The 17,437-nt window shown below is 29.3% G+C and overlaps 1 protein-coding gene across 1 annotated transcript in view; it reads right to left on the minus strand.

The window, feature by feature from the left end:
* The window catches only part of LOC129960001 (uncharacterized), a 135,578-nt gene that overhangs the window by 18,223 nt on the left and 99,918 nt on the right, over positions 1–17,437 (minus strand). The window contains exons 11-13 of the mRNA XM_056072980.1: positions 12,424–12,485; positions 3,454–3,535; positions 3,309–3,373 (exon numbers count right to left, since the gene is read on the minus strand). Coding sequence (XP_055928955.1) covers positions 3,309–3,373; positions 3,454–3,535; positions 12,424–12,485 — 209 coding nt within the window. The remainder of the gene's footprint in view (positions 1–3,308; positions 3,374–3,453; positions 3,536–12,423; positions 12,486–17,437) is intronic.

The raw sequence follows: 17,437 nt of genomic DNA on the forward strand, positions 1-17,437 counted from the left end.
TCTTAGTTATCATAGGACTTTGTATAAATTAGCACATTGTAAAGAAGTAAAGAAAAGGACAGAAGAGAGCAAGAGAATTTTTATCGAAACTTCAAATTAGTTATCTTTAAGATGAAATGCAATCAAATGAACATAACAGGAAGCATGAGTAACAAAACTCCCATACAAATAATATGGCATTGAGTTTAGCAAGCAACTGTCCTTTGCAGGATGATCTAATCAATAATCTTTTTCCCACCCTCTTATACCTAATTTCACTGAAGAATAGATACTTTTTTGTTCAAATATCCATTCATTCATAATACCAAATGTTTTACTCACCCTGCCATACTACCTTTCCTTTACACAGAAGCATAATCCTTCAATGTCTTCAATTAAAATTATTTCTCGGTAAAAAAATATCTATTTTAAATGTTAATTTAAAAGCAAAAAGAGTCTTTTTAAACTTGTTAAATTCTTCTTAGAAAGTACTTGAATATTCAATGAAATATCTAAGTTAATATGAATACTTACAAAAGTAAGGGTGGGTGGAGGAAAGACTAGACATTCAATTAACCAAATATGATTTTGTAAATTTCAAAACTATAATGACTGGAACAAATATTAAAGAATGATAAAATTAAGGCTTTTAAAACATATTTTATGAAAATAATGGTCGTATATCCAATGAAACCTCTAACAGATTCCAAATAAAGATGTAACATATCACTATTTTGGACCAGCCTTATGAAACAATTTAGCCATTTTTTTAATGATATTTGGTTTTCTACAAGTTCCTGAACCAAACAATAAAGGTGCAAATGATTTCATCGCACAGAGAAGACATTAAGACTTTTGAAAGTTGTTTTGAGTAGTCAACTTCAGTCATTTGAACAGTCTATTCATTCAGAAGTGAGTAAAAACTACCGTTTTGCTTAAATCAGCATAAAACTCCATTTTAGAATCACTTTTAGATTTAAATTTTATGTTACATTTTGGGTTAATAACAGAACTTGATAAAGTTTCAGCAGATATCTGGGTTAAAATGGGATAATTTTGCTTATCTAGAATTTTGTCTTTCTTATTTTCATGTACACTTTTTTCAAATCATATGTCTATGTTTATTTCAGATGTCAAGACACACTAAGACTACGTTAAGAAGCGACAGGTACCAAAATTATGATGATACTATGTTGCAACCTGTTGTTTCAACAGTAGTGAATAAAGAAATGACCAGTGGAAAACCATTTGAAGCCCTGAGCGAATAATCGAGAGTAAAAGTCAAGTTTGATGAAATTAAGAAGCCAGATTTTATGTTATTCTTTTCTCCAACGAAATTGTCAACATTTTTTAAGACTCTGTGGTATGCTACTTTTGAACATTCCATATTTAATATTTCGAATATTTTCTTTCACAATAAAGAGTTAATACTAATAGGTAAAATGTTTTCATTGTTTAGTTACAATTTATAAATACTTGTTGTGATAAAAACAAAGAAAAGAGATGCAATTGAATTTAAAATTTGAACACTATTTACCCACTTAATAATAACATAATTTCTGCTCCTATAATGATATAAGTGGTGCCATCAACACTTATGATTATATACAGATTGGGATATGCTTCTAAATTTGAACAGACAAAAAAAAAAAAAAAAAAAGTACATTCATTCAAGATACAAAGAAATGCGAGAATATCACTGATGTGCTAGTTTTAAATGAATATTCTGAACTAAAAAGTTCCAAATCTGTTTATTTTTGGAACATTAAATTGGATGTTTTCGGATTTGACGTCATCTTTTCCTATATTCTTTTTAGATACAAAGTCCAACATCAATGATCATTCTTTTGAAACAGCAGGTAGTCATGTATATTTTCCTTTTTTGGCAAGACTAGTAAGTCCTGTTTCCCCATATTACTTAGGCTTACTATCTTCTTACAAAGCCATTCAGCAAAATCAGGATGGATTTTTTTTTTTTTTTTTAATCCGCCCAAAGTACTAAATACGGATTTTGAGAAACTCAATTGTTTTAAAAAAAATCGCTAATCTAATCTGATTAAGCTCACAGTTTCTCAAATAAAAAAAAATTCTTAGCTCAAATATGGTAAACCTAACACCACCACAATGCTTCCGCAAATTGAATGTTGCCATTCCTGCTAAAGAAATGTATTCTATTCTTTTTCACAGTTACAGAAACTCGCGCATGCTTATTAGCTGAAATTCGTTAATCTCATGGAAAACGAATAACTGCCTCTCAAATCGAAACGGGGCTGATCCAGACAGACAGAGAGAGAGAGAGATTTCAGGTAAAATTGCATACTGAACCAGTAAATCCCAGAAGTTGAAAACACTGCTCCAAAAAAGTAATTGTGCATTTTGGGCTACTTCCGATTAGCTTGTCTGGTTAAAAAGTTTATCTAGATCAAGTTGCATTTTTGAGTAACAATTATATAATAGATCACAGTCATTTCTTTATGCATTTAATACTAAATTTGATACCTAACTACAAATCTAACGATAAAAACCATAGATTAAATTCTATCCATTTAACCGTTGCACTTCTGAATTATTTCATTCCACACACATTGATGTATATACACAGACCAACTGCTCATGGACTTTCAGAATTTGATAGAAATGTAAGATTATTGACTTACCTAATTTACACACACACACAAACTTGGACTCGGGAAGATTCAAAACATTTGGATAAACAAGAAAGTAAATTACATAAAAACCTATCTGATTTATTATAAATCATTTGTTTTTACTTGATAGCCAGAAGAAAATAAATAATCAAAATTGAAATAAAAAATCATCGCTTTTATTCCAACCTAAGAAACATTCAAGTAAACCAACAGAAGATTATTGAACAGAAGATATTGGTTTTGTTACATTTTCAACAGAAACACTTATGTTTAATGGAGGTGAGGAAGGAGAGGGATTAAGAATTCTACATTTATATAAAATTCAATCGAATGGATTTAAAAATAATTTTATTCATCAGTAATAATAACCAAGAGCTGTATTTAAAACTCATTAATCATTGTAATTTTTTTAACCAGTAATAGACAGCAATAGATAAAAATCACGTTTTATGAACAATGCATAGATTGTAATAACTTTTTATTCAAGTTTAAAAATTAAATTATAAATATTTTTCTTGCTTAACATTTACATTAAGTAATTTACCTAGCTTTAAGAAAATACTTTTTCTAGGTAAAAGCATATATATTTTAAAATAATAAAATTTACTTACCATACAAATATATGTTTAGTAGGCATAAGAATAGTTTTGAGAAAATAAAAAATGTAAAATTATTACAAACCTCTTTCTGACCGATTACACCGGTCAATTCAGGGGACAAAATGTAAATTTTGTCAGCACAACTTCCTAGAGAAAAGAAATGCAAATAATTATGGGATAAAAATTTTGATATCATTCATTAGTTAAAGTAACTAAATATACATTACCTGAGAATGGATCTTCCTCTTCTTCCTTCTCTTTCTTAATGTTTGCAGGCATTTGCTTAGGTTTTTTTATTTTTTTCTCATCCTGTGGGAAGGGGAGAGGAAAAACAAATTCAATTTAATCATATAGCTAACTCAAAATATAAATATGGAAAGTAGAAATCTTGTTAAAAAAGCAGAACAATGATTAATATTAATTCAGATTAACTTGTTTACTTTTCGAAATCCTTTGTATTGTTCAATATATATTATTAAATCTGTAGGTAACTTCCTAGAAAGTTTCAGTAGACTAATTCAATAGAACGACAACAGCTGAAAAATTATACTTAAGGTATTTCCAAACAGAAATGGAAAGCATGAAAAGTTTACATCAAGTTATAATATCAAGGTTAAAGCTCATATCTTTAGAAATCTTTTCATATCTTTTTTTCCCCATTACGCCATTCTTTCAAGAATGGCATGATCAAACAGGCATGATCAAACCAAATAAATGAATTAATTTTTTAAAAGGAAGACAAGTACAAAATATTTTTTTAATGTACGAATTTTTCTGTGAAATTAAAATATATATATAAAAATGATATTTCTTGATTTTTCTTGTACAGTTCATTTATATAAATTGAAGCAAAACAACAACTTGTTCATTATAAAGGATGTCCATTCCTGCCCACCCAAGCTGTGCACAAATTCCTCATTTGCCATACATAAAAAATGCTCAAGGAATTGTACTTCCATGGCCCATTAAAAATGTGAGAAAAGTATGGTGCATACCTAACGTAGGGGTAAAAAAAAAAAAAAAAAAAAAAAAAAAAAAAAAAAAATGGAAACATGAACATCGATATTTGCATATGCTTACATAGGATATTTCAAAGTTTCCAATGCATACATTGAGGCACACAAGCATAGTTGTGATATGGCTAATTTTATAAGTTGCAGCAGAGTGTTATCCACAAAAGTACAGAGTAGTTATAAAATACTGTAATATCCATAACTATCAGATTGCTCACAGAAATTTAATGAAATTTTGGATAAAATGTATTTTGAAATATATGCTCTAGAATCATATAAAAAACAGTTAGTTACAAAATTTCAAATTTTTTAAAATTGAAATGTGATCACCCTAGCGAAAAACCACAAAGAGCATTGGAACGGTATCTGCCTCATGAAAATCGCCGTCATTACACAGAGTGACAGGCAAAGAAAGAACTGTGGCACTCATCAGAGCACGCATGACATTGTTTTCCGATGTCACATTTCACACCGTGTCTTCAACTCAGATCACAGCATACAGAATCTCCCTTGTAACAAGAGACAAGATACACAGATTTCCTGATTTGGTATAAGACACCATCATGAGAGATATCATTATATTTGGTGAAAGAATAGAAACTATGAAAGGCATGGCATAAATTTTACTTTCTTACACTGTGAACAATATGCTGCAGATGCATTGTATGTCTACTGTGGAAACCAAGGGCTGTATAATGTAAAAACTACGAGACTTGATATGCAGATTTGAAGAAAATGGTTACACTTGCAATCGTTTGTGGTGTAAAAGATATTCCATTTCTGTCAAGGCTGTTGTAGAAAGCATAAAGAAGGTTTACTGGCAGTTAAATAGGTATTTTTAAAATTAATTAAACATTATTTCCATACATGGAAAGAATATTTATCATCATAAGTATTGTTATTCCTATTAAATGAAAATATAAATATTTGAAATTAATTTTATTCATTTACATGCTTCTCTCAATTAAATTTTATATCATTCTTTAAAATTTGTAAATAGCTTATGGAAGAAAATGGCTTTCGGAGATATTTAAAAATCATCTTGCTGCAAATGATATACTTATTTTTATGAAATATGGAGTTGCCATGATTCTGACAGGAGGAAAGTTAAGAACTCAGTTTATTAGGAATTGATAGTCTGATCGTATAATGCAATTTGAAACTAAGTTCAACCCAAGGAATTCTTTTCTCCAAATCTCAAAGACCATTCAATTGCGGCAATAACATACACCAATGAATACAAATATATATAACAGGAATATCATTAAATTGTTACATGTATTAGAAGTACACTTTGATAAACATCAAAGATATATTTTGTCGTTACCGGCACATTTAGAGCAGACCAAATGATATTTAAGATTTTAATTTTATAAATGCATTCAGTTAGCATAAAAACGCATCACCTATAAAGCACGTGGGAATAACTTAGCTTTCCAACATGTAGCAACACTTATTTCAGAACAGAAATTTAATTTCTAATTATTTAATTTGCCGCTGGTGAAGTATGCATAGGGATGAAATGTATATTTCCTCATGAAAGAAAAGAAATCTGCACTGCTTGTTCAAAAAAAAAAAAAAAAAAAAACCCTTCCCATTCTATTCCAAACAGCCCAAGAGGACATCCTCTGAAGTGTCACACAAGAGTCACCATAATGGGGCTTTCTACAAACTTCTAATGAGGATGCTTTATTTAAAATTATCAGTGATAAATTACACTTCATTTTTCAGCAAGTTTTCACATTAAAGCCCATTTATTTGCATGTGCAGTAGCATTCTGTCATGGGCTATTATTAAATACAAAGTACTTCCATACAATTAAGAATATGATCTGCATAATAGGAAGTCACATAATAGGGGACATAAAATTATTGGATGAATTAGTCAAAGTTGCTGTGAACAATATGTCTCTAAACTGTTAAACTAAACCCATTAGCACATGCTAACAAAAGAAGAAAAACAACTTTATTCAAACTATAAGCAATGTGATCTGACACAGTGAATCAAAAAAAGTAAAAGCAATATGGAAATGTTAAATTTATTTTAAACATATCACAGGAATACTTATCATGCGATGAGTACAAATTGAAATTTTTTGTAGCAATGAATGAACTCATGCTAAAAGAGAGAACATTAATGAGATTCATTGTTAATAAAGGTGGATCACATGAAAATAGAATAGAAGCCACAAAATGAAGTGATATGATTTAAACATAAACGTGGCAAAAATTCAAGCATACACGCTTGCGGATTACAGTAAAAAATTCATATGTGTATAAGTAGAACTATATGTAATATTGACACTAGCAAGAAAGTCAATGCACACATTTATAAATACATTCCTTAAAAACCAATATATTTACTGCAAAATTACTTATATATCGGCTATAATAGACAAAATTCTTTTACCGTTTCTGCAACTGTAATTCTGCCGAATTGATAATATCAGTTGCAGCAGACAATTTTTAAATTCCATTCTTGAAAAATTAACAGAGTGCGTAGCAAGTAACTGCTTCAAAAATTACTTTTAAGCAACTCAACCAAAAAAATTAAGCACCTTTGTACATGTACGCATATGTAAACCTGTAAATATTCTAAGCCTAGGTATTTCTGTTTTATAATAATGCTTAATTAAAAAAAAAAAAAAAAAAAAATTAAAAATTAGTTTTAATGTTTATTTTTTGAATTTAAATATTTATTTCTGTATTTACATAATATTTGTGCAACGTTTTCTATTGTAAAATAAATTATGTCTTTTTGGTTTTGACAAAAACAAAAAAAGATCATAAAAAATATCAATAACAAAAATTTACGTCAATCTTTATAAGATTAACAATCAAGATTTGTGATATCTTTCAATAACAACTACCAGTTTATTTAGATGGATAAATCATTCATAAAAATGATTTTATTAATGTAAAAGCCAGCATGAGCAATCAGTTTGTATTTGATTATCATATATGCAACAACAAAGAAGATCCAACATAGATAGAATAAAAAGCGTAAATTTCCTCTTGCACTAACTCGCTACATTTAGAAATTTTAGCTCCAGTCTTATAAAGCCAAGAACTAAGCATTCCAGAATGGTTACTATCACAAGACTTGCAAAATTACCACGGAATTGACGATAGAGCAATTCCATATTGTAAATAAGTTTTTAAAGCCTTTTCTTAATAGAAAAGAAAGCAACGTTCAGAAATGGTCAAGCTATAACAAAATGTCTTATATCGCTTCTAATTTCTGAAGTTTATTAAAGGCCCCCTTTTTTTTTTTTAACATTTAAGGTATATGTTAACGATGCGCCTTCCTTTTGGTGATGTCATCTACAGATGGCGCGCCTGTTCATCTATATTGCGTATGCTTCGTTAATAAAATTCAGTATTACAGTCTACTTGCTCGTGTGCTGCGTGAGTCTTTGTGCGTAGTGATTGCGTAAACAGCAGAGGCGGCGGTAGCAGGGGGGCAATTGCCCCCCTGTCGGCAGCCTATTGCCCCCCCCCCCGTCGGCGAGAAATTCATAGTTTCGTCGGCAAAAGTGCTCACCATTTCATAATGGTTGTAGAGATGGCATTATCGAATATGATTATTTAAAATCTACCTTAAAGTTAATACATTGTAAACAATCGAAATATCCAAGTAATGGTTAAAGTATTTTGCTATATTTGGCAAAATCAAGTGGGGATAGGTCAAAAATCGATAGACCGGTCGGTGAATAAGATGCTGTATTTTGCAAACAATATTTGATAGACCGACTAAGAACCTAATGCAACGGATGTCGAAGACGTTAAGTTCGCAGATTTTCAGTCATCTGATTCAAATGTCTGTCATTAAACTTATAATTTGTACTACTTTTGGCAATATAACCGACAAGGTAACAAATGAATATGATATTGACAAGGTGATATTCTCATTTTGCCAGCAATTTTTGGTCTGTCGACTAAACTCAATGTGGTGAGCGACGAAGATGTTAAATCTGCAGATTTTCAGACATTTGATTGAAATGTCGTTCACTTAGCTTATAATTTTCATTAGACTTGGAAATATATCCAACAAGTGAATAAGATACCTCATTCTGCCGATAACTTTTAGGCGGTCCACTATGAACTAAATATGATGAATGTCGAAGACAGATTTCAGACATTTCACAGATTCACAGATTTTCAGACATTTGATTCAAATGTCGTTCATCAAGCTTTTAAGTTGCACTACTTTTGGCAATATGACCGACAAGATGACATGTGTATAAAACATAAGACATGTCGCATTTTGTCAAAAAATTTTGATCGGTTGACTAAGAATTCAATGCGAAGGGATGTCGACGAGTCCATATTCACAGTTATTTTATTTAAATGTCAGAATGTTCATTCAGCATATAATTTATACTATGTTTAGCTGAATAGTCAATAATCTGGCAAATGAATACGATGTCACATTTTTTCCGACTAATCTTTATCCTTCGGCTAAGATTTTGTCATAGATTATTAAAAAAAAAAAAAAAAAAAAAAAAAAAAAAAAAAAAATTGTTTTCATCTGGCACTTCGATTATCTGCCAATGGAATTATTAGAGAAATCGAAGCTTTTATATTACTCATGAATAGGACGATAGAGTTGTTTTCCATAATTCATAATTCAAATCCAAGTTCTAAAATTAATCATCATTTTATTCATATAATTGTTACTTCCTCGGTAACGAATTGATAAATTTATTTTATTTATTTCACTATGAGAATTGCCTGACTGAAATCTAGTTAATTGTTAAACTAAATTTAAAAACAAAAACAGTTTTCTTTTGACACTCTTGTGAGTATGCATGCTAAGAAGAGTTATTTTGCTGTAAACAAATTATATGAATTCATTATAAATCACTGGAGTAAGTAAATTGTATTATTGTAAATTAAATCCATTTAACAATAACATATCTGTTTTCTATAGCAATCTAATTTATCATGCTATAATTATTACACAAAAGAAAAATTACCAACTGCAGTTGACAACAAAAAAACATTTTTGGTATGGCAGCTTTGTAGCTGCACTAAAAAGTATGCACTAATTTTTAAAAAAATAAATTACTACCTAAATGCTTAAGACTCTGCATTCAATATTATGACTATGTAATCGGAGAATGTATCATTTATATATACTTTTCTTTCAATTACTATTATCACCAAAAAGTATATAATTTCAGATGCTCCTAAATTTTTAATAGAATTTGAATAAAGATGTCTTGATAAAAAGATGATTAAAATAGAATATTCATAAATAACACATTAACCCCTTAATATACGAATTTACTTAATTTTAAAATTAGATGGCAGATCTTATTTGGGACAATAGTCGTTATCTTAATCCCCAGAAAAATATAAGGGCATTTGAGGTAATGATGCGTTTTCAAGTGATTTTAGCGTTTTAAATTACTTAATACTTTCACTTAATTGCAGATTTAAAATTAAAAATTAAACAATTCCATACGCGAGTTAGACTCGTCATTGTATATGAAGGAGTTAAAAAAAGCCTATGCATGCAACTGAGGGGATAAAACTCACCTTTTGGTAGGAATATTAGCTTGTAATAACTTCGAATTAAGAAAATACTTAATAGTACATGGAAGAGTCAGAAAGTGCATAAATAAAAATGAAGATAGGTGAATTCATGTTCAAGATCCAATTTTTTTTTAAATAAAATGCATTGGTTTTTTTAAGCCTAAATATATATAGAAAAATAAATACAAGGGGATCTAACGTTTAAGCAGTCCATTTTTCATAAGAATATTTTTCATATCTTACATAAAATAGTAAGTTTGTACATATATTTACAAAATATTTTCTCCGTCCTTCTTAAAAAACAACATATTGTATCTTTTCTGCATTCTATATTGTTCGTGCCCGAACTATAGTAAATTTTTGTTGAGTATGCGCACTTATTTTCATCGGATTCGAAACACATCTTAATTCGTGCTGGTTGTTACAATCATTACTTAACGAATATTTTAGGTAGAGGACTAAGAAGAAAAATCGGTTTTTGGAGAAAACATCGAATATTTTTTATTTATTATTCTGGATTTCTAAAACAGTTACTTTGATAAAACTTTTTGTTTCAACATTCATTTTATGTAGCTTCTGATATAAAATAGTAAGAGTATGCATTTGTCCATTTAGCATGACACGTCATTCTAGCACAATCCGTGTTTCTATTTATATACTACAATCTAGAATGTAATACGACTATATTTTTTCTAAAATTAGATCGCAGAGAAATTAAATCTCAAGAGTCTGAGAAGAAACTGAGATCTAAAGAAACTGAGAACCTGTTTTTTTACAAATACTTTTATAAAGTTTTAACAATGGAAAAAAAAAGATCAGCATTTGAATAAAAAAGAATTAAATAATACTTGATTTTCTTTAATTAAATGTAAAATTAATTATTATGAGTTATTTTTAAGCCAAATTAGAAATATTGTGTGTTGCCCCCCTGTCGGATTTGTTTTGCCTCCCGATCGGCAAATCTCTACAGCCGCCTCTGGTAAACAGTATATGATTACGTTCGGGATGAATTTTTTGAAAAACATTCAAATGCTTTTTTCTGCCTGAAAAGAGGTAAAAAGCAAAACTCTTCTAATTTAGAAGTTTATCAAAGGATTTGCTTAAAATTTTAGAGATAGCTTAAGAAATATATTATCTAGCTCCTGAATTAAAAAATAAGCTGTATTTTTATCCATTCTTTAAATATTGGAATACAATCAATAAATAACATGATTTTTTTTTTTTTGCATTTTGAAGCATTAAAACAACAATAAATTAATGAATAGATTACTTATTCTCTAATCCAGGAACTGCAGAATATACTGAGAAATTATTATATCAAATTTGAAATATACATATATATACATTAGATTTTAATTTATAAGGTTTTTCGTAAGAAAATTTTATTACAGATAAAATTTGAGAAAATAGCATCTAAACATGCAAAATAGCAATAAAACATATGTAAGTGCAAGAATAAAAATTAATGCAACTTAAAAAAAAAAAAAAGATTTAGAAACAAAATACTAACTGAAGAAACTTGTTCAAACATTAAATTTAAAAAAATTATAATTTTGAAAAATTAATTTCGAAAAATTTTCAAATTATGGGGACATTTAAAAAGTACACAGTGTAAGAAATCCTGATAATTGAAAACTTACGGCTTCAAGTTAAAATTTCATCATATTAGATTTTATGCAACTGACTAACATTATTATATTTTATGCGACGGACTAACGTAATTAATTATACACCGCAATTAATTACAATCCTTCATAGTACATTAAAATGCCTCTAATGACTCGTTCAAGCGATTGCCCGAAAAAGACATATTAACGAGAATGATAGTGGAAATGTAACATATTCAAGAGGTTTAACTGCAAGTATTTTTGCAGCAGTTTCTAAAATGTTCAATGTTTGAAGTATCTCTTTGGAGCACCAAATCTATCCTTATTCCTATTTTCCGTTGATCGGACCAATATGCATATTCTTCTTTAACAACACATAAAAGGTTAAAGATACACTCATCAGATATAATTTAAATAAATTCTTGAACATCTCAAACACTAAACATTTCTTTAAAAAATTTTTTTGAACGTTTTTAGAATTTCAACAAGTACGTTTTTCGTGCCGTCTCTTCTGAAAAACTATTCCAGTATTTCAATAAAGGCCAATGCACATTGTTGAAACGGGTAAAGCATTATCTTAATATGTGTTGGAACCCATGGATCCTTTGTCAGAATTCTTCCCTTTTCTTTCTTAATACAGCTGATAAACAAGCTTTTACGATTATTCTTTCGAATTATCATATCCAACGTATGAAGAAGCAAAAAGCTGTCTTTACACTTCTCAAGAAAATTAGCACTTTTTAAGGACCTATTTTCAAAATTAAGCACTTTTAAGGTGCTTAAAAATGGTTTTCAAACTGAAGCACTTTTCATGACGCTACGCACCCTGATTAAGAGATTGTATCAAGGAACGTTTAAAAATTGCCTAAAGTTGTTGTTTTTTTCCCCCCCTAATAAAAGAAATTTCGAAAAAATGATACAACATTTATTGAAACATTGCAAAGTTGAAAGGTGGAAAATGAAATCTTTTTTTTTTTTTTTTTCAATTAAAAAAAAAAACTGAGTTAAAAAAATTAACATTTTCAAAAGATACAAACCTTCTTTTCGCCAACTTCACTAGGTATTTCAGCCGATGGGGTGGAATTTTGATCCGTACTCCCTGAAACAGAAACAAAATTTAAGGTAAAGTTTTCGTTCACATTTTACATGCTCATGCGCAATTTAGGGTGGTTACTGAAAGTACAGAATTCAACAAAACTACCTCTGAAAACTGCTGAAATACAACGCTTTGTCGAAATTGCCAATAACCTACTGCTAATACTGTATGAATCTTCAAAGTAAAATTAATACTTCTGTAAATCCTAAAAGCCACATCATTCCTCATGACATATGATTTTGTAGTGTAGTAACATTTATCTGCATTCCAATCCATGACAAATAGTGCCACATGTGCATATTTGATACAATTTTGAAGAAAAAATTGAAACAAAGCTAACCTTACTTATTTCTTTGAGAAATATATATATATGAACAGTTCTAATTTCTCAAAAACAAAGCTTTCCTTAGTAGGAAAAAAATGGTTACATTTACATTAAAATTTTATTCACATATTAACATCTCGAGAGTAGAGAGACCCATTGTTTACAGCCAGGAAAGTGCAAGAGCACTAGCATCACTCTGTGGCAGTGAAAGTTTGATTTTACAGCATGAGAGGCAGATTTTTAGAACCAGATTTAACTTGGCAGGGCACCAATACTGTTTTTGTCAACTGTAATTAACGAACTTTTTTGTATACTTTCAGTTATTATCATAATTTTGAGATAATGTACATAAATTGTTTTTAATATAGAAGCTAATATTTACTTTTTTTTCTTCAATGTAGCTGTAAAATAATGGATAAAAAACATTTATTGTGTGTGCAAAACAAATTTTTGTCTCAGTGCTATAAATCAAAAGAAAGAGGAGGTAAATACTTCATATAAAGCTGTGAAGCTATCAGTGCAAGGGAATACAAGAGAAGGTTAAGATTATAATTAAAAATGTCTTATTCTAACAGGAAACATAATAGAAGGGGGAGGGGGTGACTACAAAGATATATTCAAATATAAAAGACACGTGAAAATGATATACTTACCATATTTGTCAGTAATTCACATTTCTGAATATATTTTACATGTGCCCCAATTTGCAAAATTCACAAAAATATAATTCGCAAATTTCATTAAATTTGATTTCAAAATGACTTTCTAAGCAGATCTACAATATACAATTTTAAATGTACGCATTCTTTGTGACAAATTTCTCTTAGTTAAATCGCTCATATAAAAACAATGGACATGAACATGTTTTGTTTAATCATTTGCCATAAGATTTTTTGAGAAAGTTATGGTAGCCTAATTGTCACAAAAAATTACAGGAATTAACTAAAAATTATAATCTTTATACCCATTTATTATGTTGGACAAATGCGGATTTCACTAACAGCTATACCAAAAGCTATAAATTTCGCCTCCAATGAATTACTTTTTTTAAAGCATTTCTAGATTGCCAATCTTCATCCTAAATAAATTTCAGCTATGTCCTATATATTACCAAAAATTGTTCTACAATCTGCAGAAGGATTCCATGACCTTCTGAATAAAGTCAAATTACAGGAAGTAACTTTTAACAAGTTAGTAGCTAACTAAATTCAAGTATTTCAAAATTCTTACAAATAAAGTATAATAATGAACATTTAGCTTAAAAAATAAAGCAACAAAAATTATCTGGACTATTATGAGTAGCTAAAATCAGTAAAGATCCTAAGAATATCAGAACAAACACGTAATGTATTTATTCATCTGTTTCAGCATAAAATTGTCTAAGATATGGATATAAAAGAGTATATGCTTTAACAAATAAATATATACTAAACGTTTTAAACAACTTTTTGATACACAGGAATACTTTAAAAGATTCATTCATTTTCAAAATGCTATATATTTTAAAAGTATTACATGTATAAATATGAGTGATACATGAAGATAACTGCAAATCGCAAAGGTTTCTGTACACTTTACAAATGTTTTATGTGCATTCCCAGAGTAACACAACACACGAACATCAATGTAGCCATGCTGCACTTCTAGATCAGATCCCTGAACTCTTAAAGTTTTTAGTAGAGGAGTTACATTAACAAGAACTTTAATGCATTCTCAAAAGAAGAAATAAAGCGTTAAATCATGTTATAAGGGAGCTGAGGGGAGAGAACAAGGTCATCCTGACACAATGCTTAATCCAAAGATTCAGAAGTAACAAGGTGTTAAATCACGTGAAAAGGTCATCCTCACAAAATGCTCAATTCAAAGGTGCAGAAGTTCATTTTTCAGATATCAATGAACTGACTTGAATGTTGTAATTAGAGGCTGACATTAAGGAACTTGTTTATTTACCCCCATTCCAAAAACATTTGGAGAGTTCAGAAAGTGGATTTATGCTGTGGCAAAGGCCACTTTAGATGATTGGACAGCAGGTGACAAAATGATTCTATAAAATTTGCGACAAAGGGCAACAAATAGAACATTTCTAGAATGTACAGAAAACTCGGAGAGCTTGTTCTTTTTTTTTTTTTTTTCCCCATATATCTGTCATATTTGTATGCATAATACTTTTTGAATATATAGCATTTTGAAAATGAATGAATTGTTCACAATGACCCTATATTTAGTCTGAAGTATATATATATATTTTCCCATTAAGTCCACTGAATTAAACTCCCAAAACATCACTTAAGTGGCTAGCACACTACGGAAATTAGTAAATGTCATAAAGGGCAGGCTATAGTTTTAGCCATTGAAAACAAGTTTTTGACCACCAAAATGGATGAAAAGCATTTTAACTCAAGTCAGAAAACCCTCGCAAAAACATTTCTCCTCAAAAACGAACCAATTATTTTCGACACCAAAACCAGAAATTCATCATCCACCTTTTGAATCCAGGTTTACCATGGATACCAAACTATAAATATATTATAATTCTTTAGTTTATATGTATAAAAAAATTGTAACTAAATTGCATGTAATAAAATTTGCAATATTAATTTATGCTAATTCATATAGTTAACAATTTACTAAGTTTCAATTACTTTCTTTTTTACATACTTTTTACTTTTGAGATTTGAAAGAAACCATTTAACAAAGATTTTTATGTGAAAATTCCAATTGCTTAAATTCTTAAAAATTTTACTAACTTAAGATACAAATAAAAATGATTCTAAATGTGCAAAAACTAGATTATTCCACCAAAATATACACCATATCAAAAGTATATAAAAATATACAAAAACAATTGCTAAACTGCATAGCAGTACTTAAGGGGAAAAATTTTAAAAATAAAGTTCACAATTCCCAAAATATAATTCAATCATTCATCAAAGAAATGAAAATTAACCTCTTTAGAATACTGCATGAATGAAAACTGATAAAAACGATTTAGGGAAGGGAAAAAGCGGCATCCAATTTTCAAAGCTAAATATTTTTTATTAATTTTGATTTAATCCCTATTAAAGTAGTTCTACGTAGCAAATTTTGACATAAATTTTTGAAATTTTTAATTGCAAAAAACATGAAATTTTTAATTGCGAACCTCGTTCTGGAGAGTTGGTATCAATATTTTGCACTAAAATTATTCAAAATGAAAATTTCAAAATAACTTTATAGAAAATTGTAAAAAAATGACAACACAATATAAAACTTAAAAAAAGAAGATAAATTAGGAATATTGTTCAAATAGCATCCTGAAATTTAAACGATAGTTGATTTGAATTTGAAAACTCGAGTGTGAAACCCTTTAATTTCAAATGAAAGCACTGCATAAAATTACTTTGAAAAGACCAATATATATATATATATATATATATATATATTGTTGCCTCTATATAACTGTCTATTTTAAATTTGTAATAATTGAACTTAAGCATAAACAAAGTGAGATAAACAGAGACAAAGGCTGTTATCCCCTGGATACCAAAAAGCTATATTCAGCGGGTTGCGCTAAGATTTTTCCAAAATTGAAATCTGTAGGTCGTACATTTCAAGCGTTTTAATATGATATGGAAAAAGTTGTTATTTCCATTGCACTTGATACAAGAGATTGTCAGATTGAATTTGTGTAAGACCTGAGTTATGACCATTTTACGAATTACATGAGCAATAAGTCTATCTTGAATTCTATTTCTGTCCATATAGGAATGGTAATGATGTCTGGCAAATTCCCAAACAAAGCTCGATATCTGCTCCTGTGATAACAGTCTGAGACAATTTGGATGCAGCTTCTTCTCAGGCTGGAAATCTTATCCTTACGAGAAACCCAACCTATGAATGATGAGGATTCCATGACTTTTGAAAGAGTGACTGCTTCTTCGTTCTACAAGATACCTGAAAGGCCAGGTACCCACAAAAAAGATTTTTTGCGTTGATTTTGCATTAAGTGAATTTTTGAGATGAGACGAATAATTTTAGGTGAATGTAAAGTGACATTTTCGAGCGCAATAAGGCTGAATAACCAATTTCAATTAAGGCCAATTTCAAAAGGATCAAGATATATATCTGGGACAATTAGCTCACTCACAGTTTGACACATCGTCTAAATTCAGCAATAAAAATGAGAATTTATTGAGTGGATGTGATAAGTAAATTTCTGGATACAAAAAATACCAACAACTGACACAAAATCTTAATGCAATTTCGAGCCATCAGTGGCTATAAAGAAATTATTTGAAAATATGCTTTGGATGCAATCTGTGATGCTTGGTACGTTAGATGCTGGAAATTCTGTATTTTGGAAACTAAAATTGTTCAGGAAAATTTCACAGAGATCGAGACTAGAATGGAGGAAAATCGGTGCTTTTGTTAAATGCAATTAAGATTTTGAAACGTAGCTTTAAGAATTCCGTAACCTTTTTCAGTGAACTGAAATTGATTTCATCAGAACTATTGATTGAAAGTAAAATGGAAAGATTACCAAATTGCGCGATAAAAAATTTAACTGCAAGGCAATTTTTTCTGATAGTATTTTTTATCTTGAAAATTTTAGTAAGATGATATTGGGAATCTACACAGGTACTCCAAGCAC

The sequence above is a fragment of the Argiope bruennichi genome, chromosome X2 (genome assembly GCF_947563725.1).
Source record: "Argiope bruennichi chromosome X2, qqArgBrue1.1, whole genome shotgun sequence".
Taxonomy (NCBI): domain Eukaryota; kingdom Metazoa; phylum Arthropoda; class Arachnida; order Araneae; family Araneidae; genus Argiope; species Argiope bruennichi.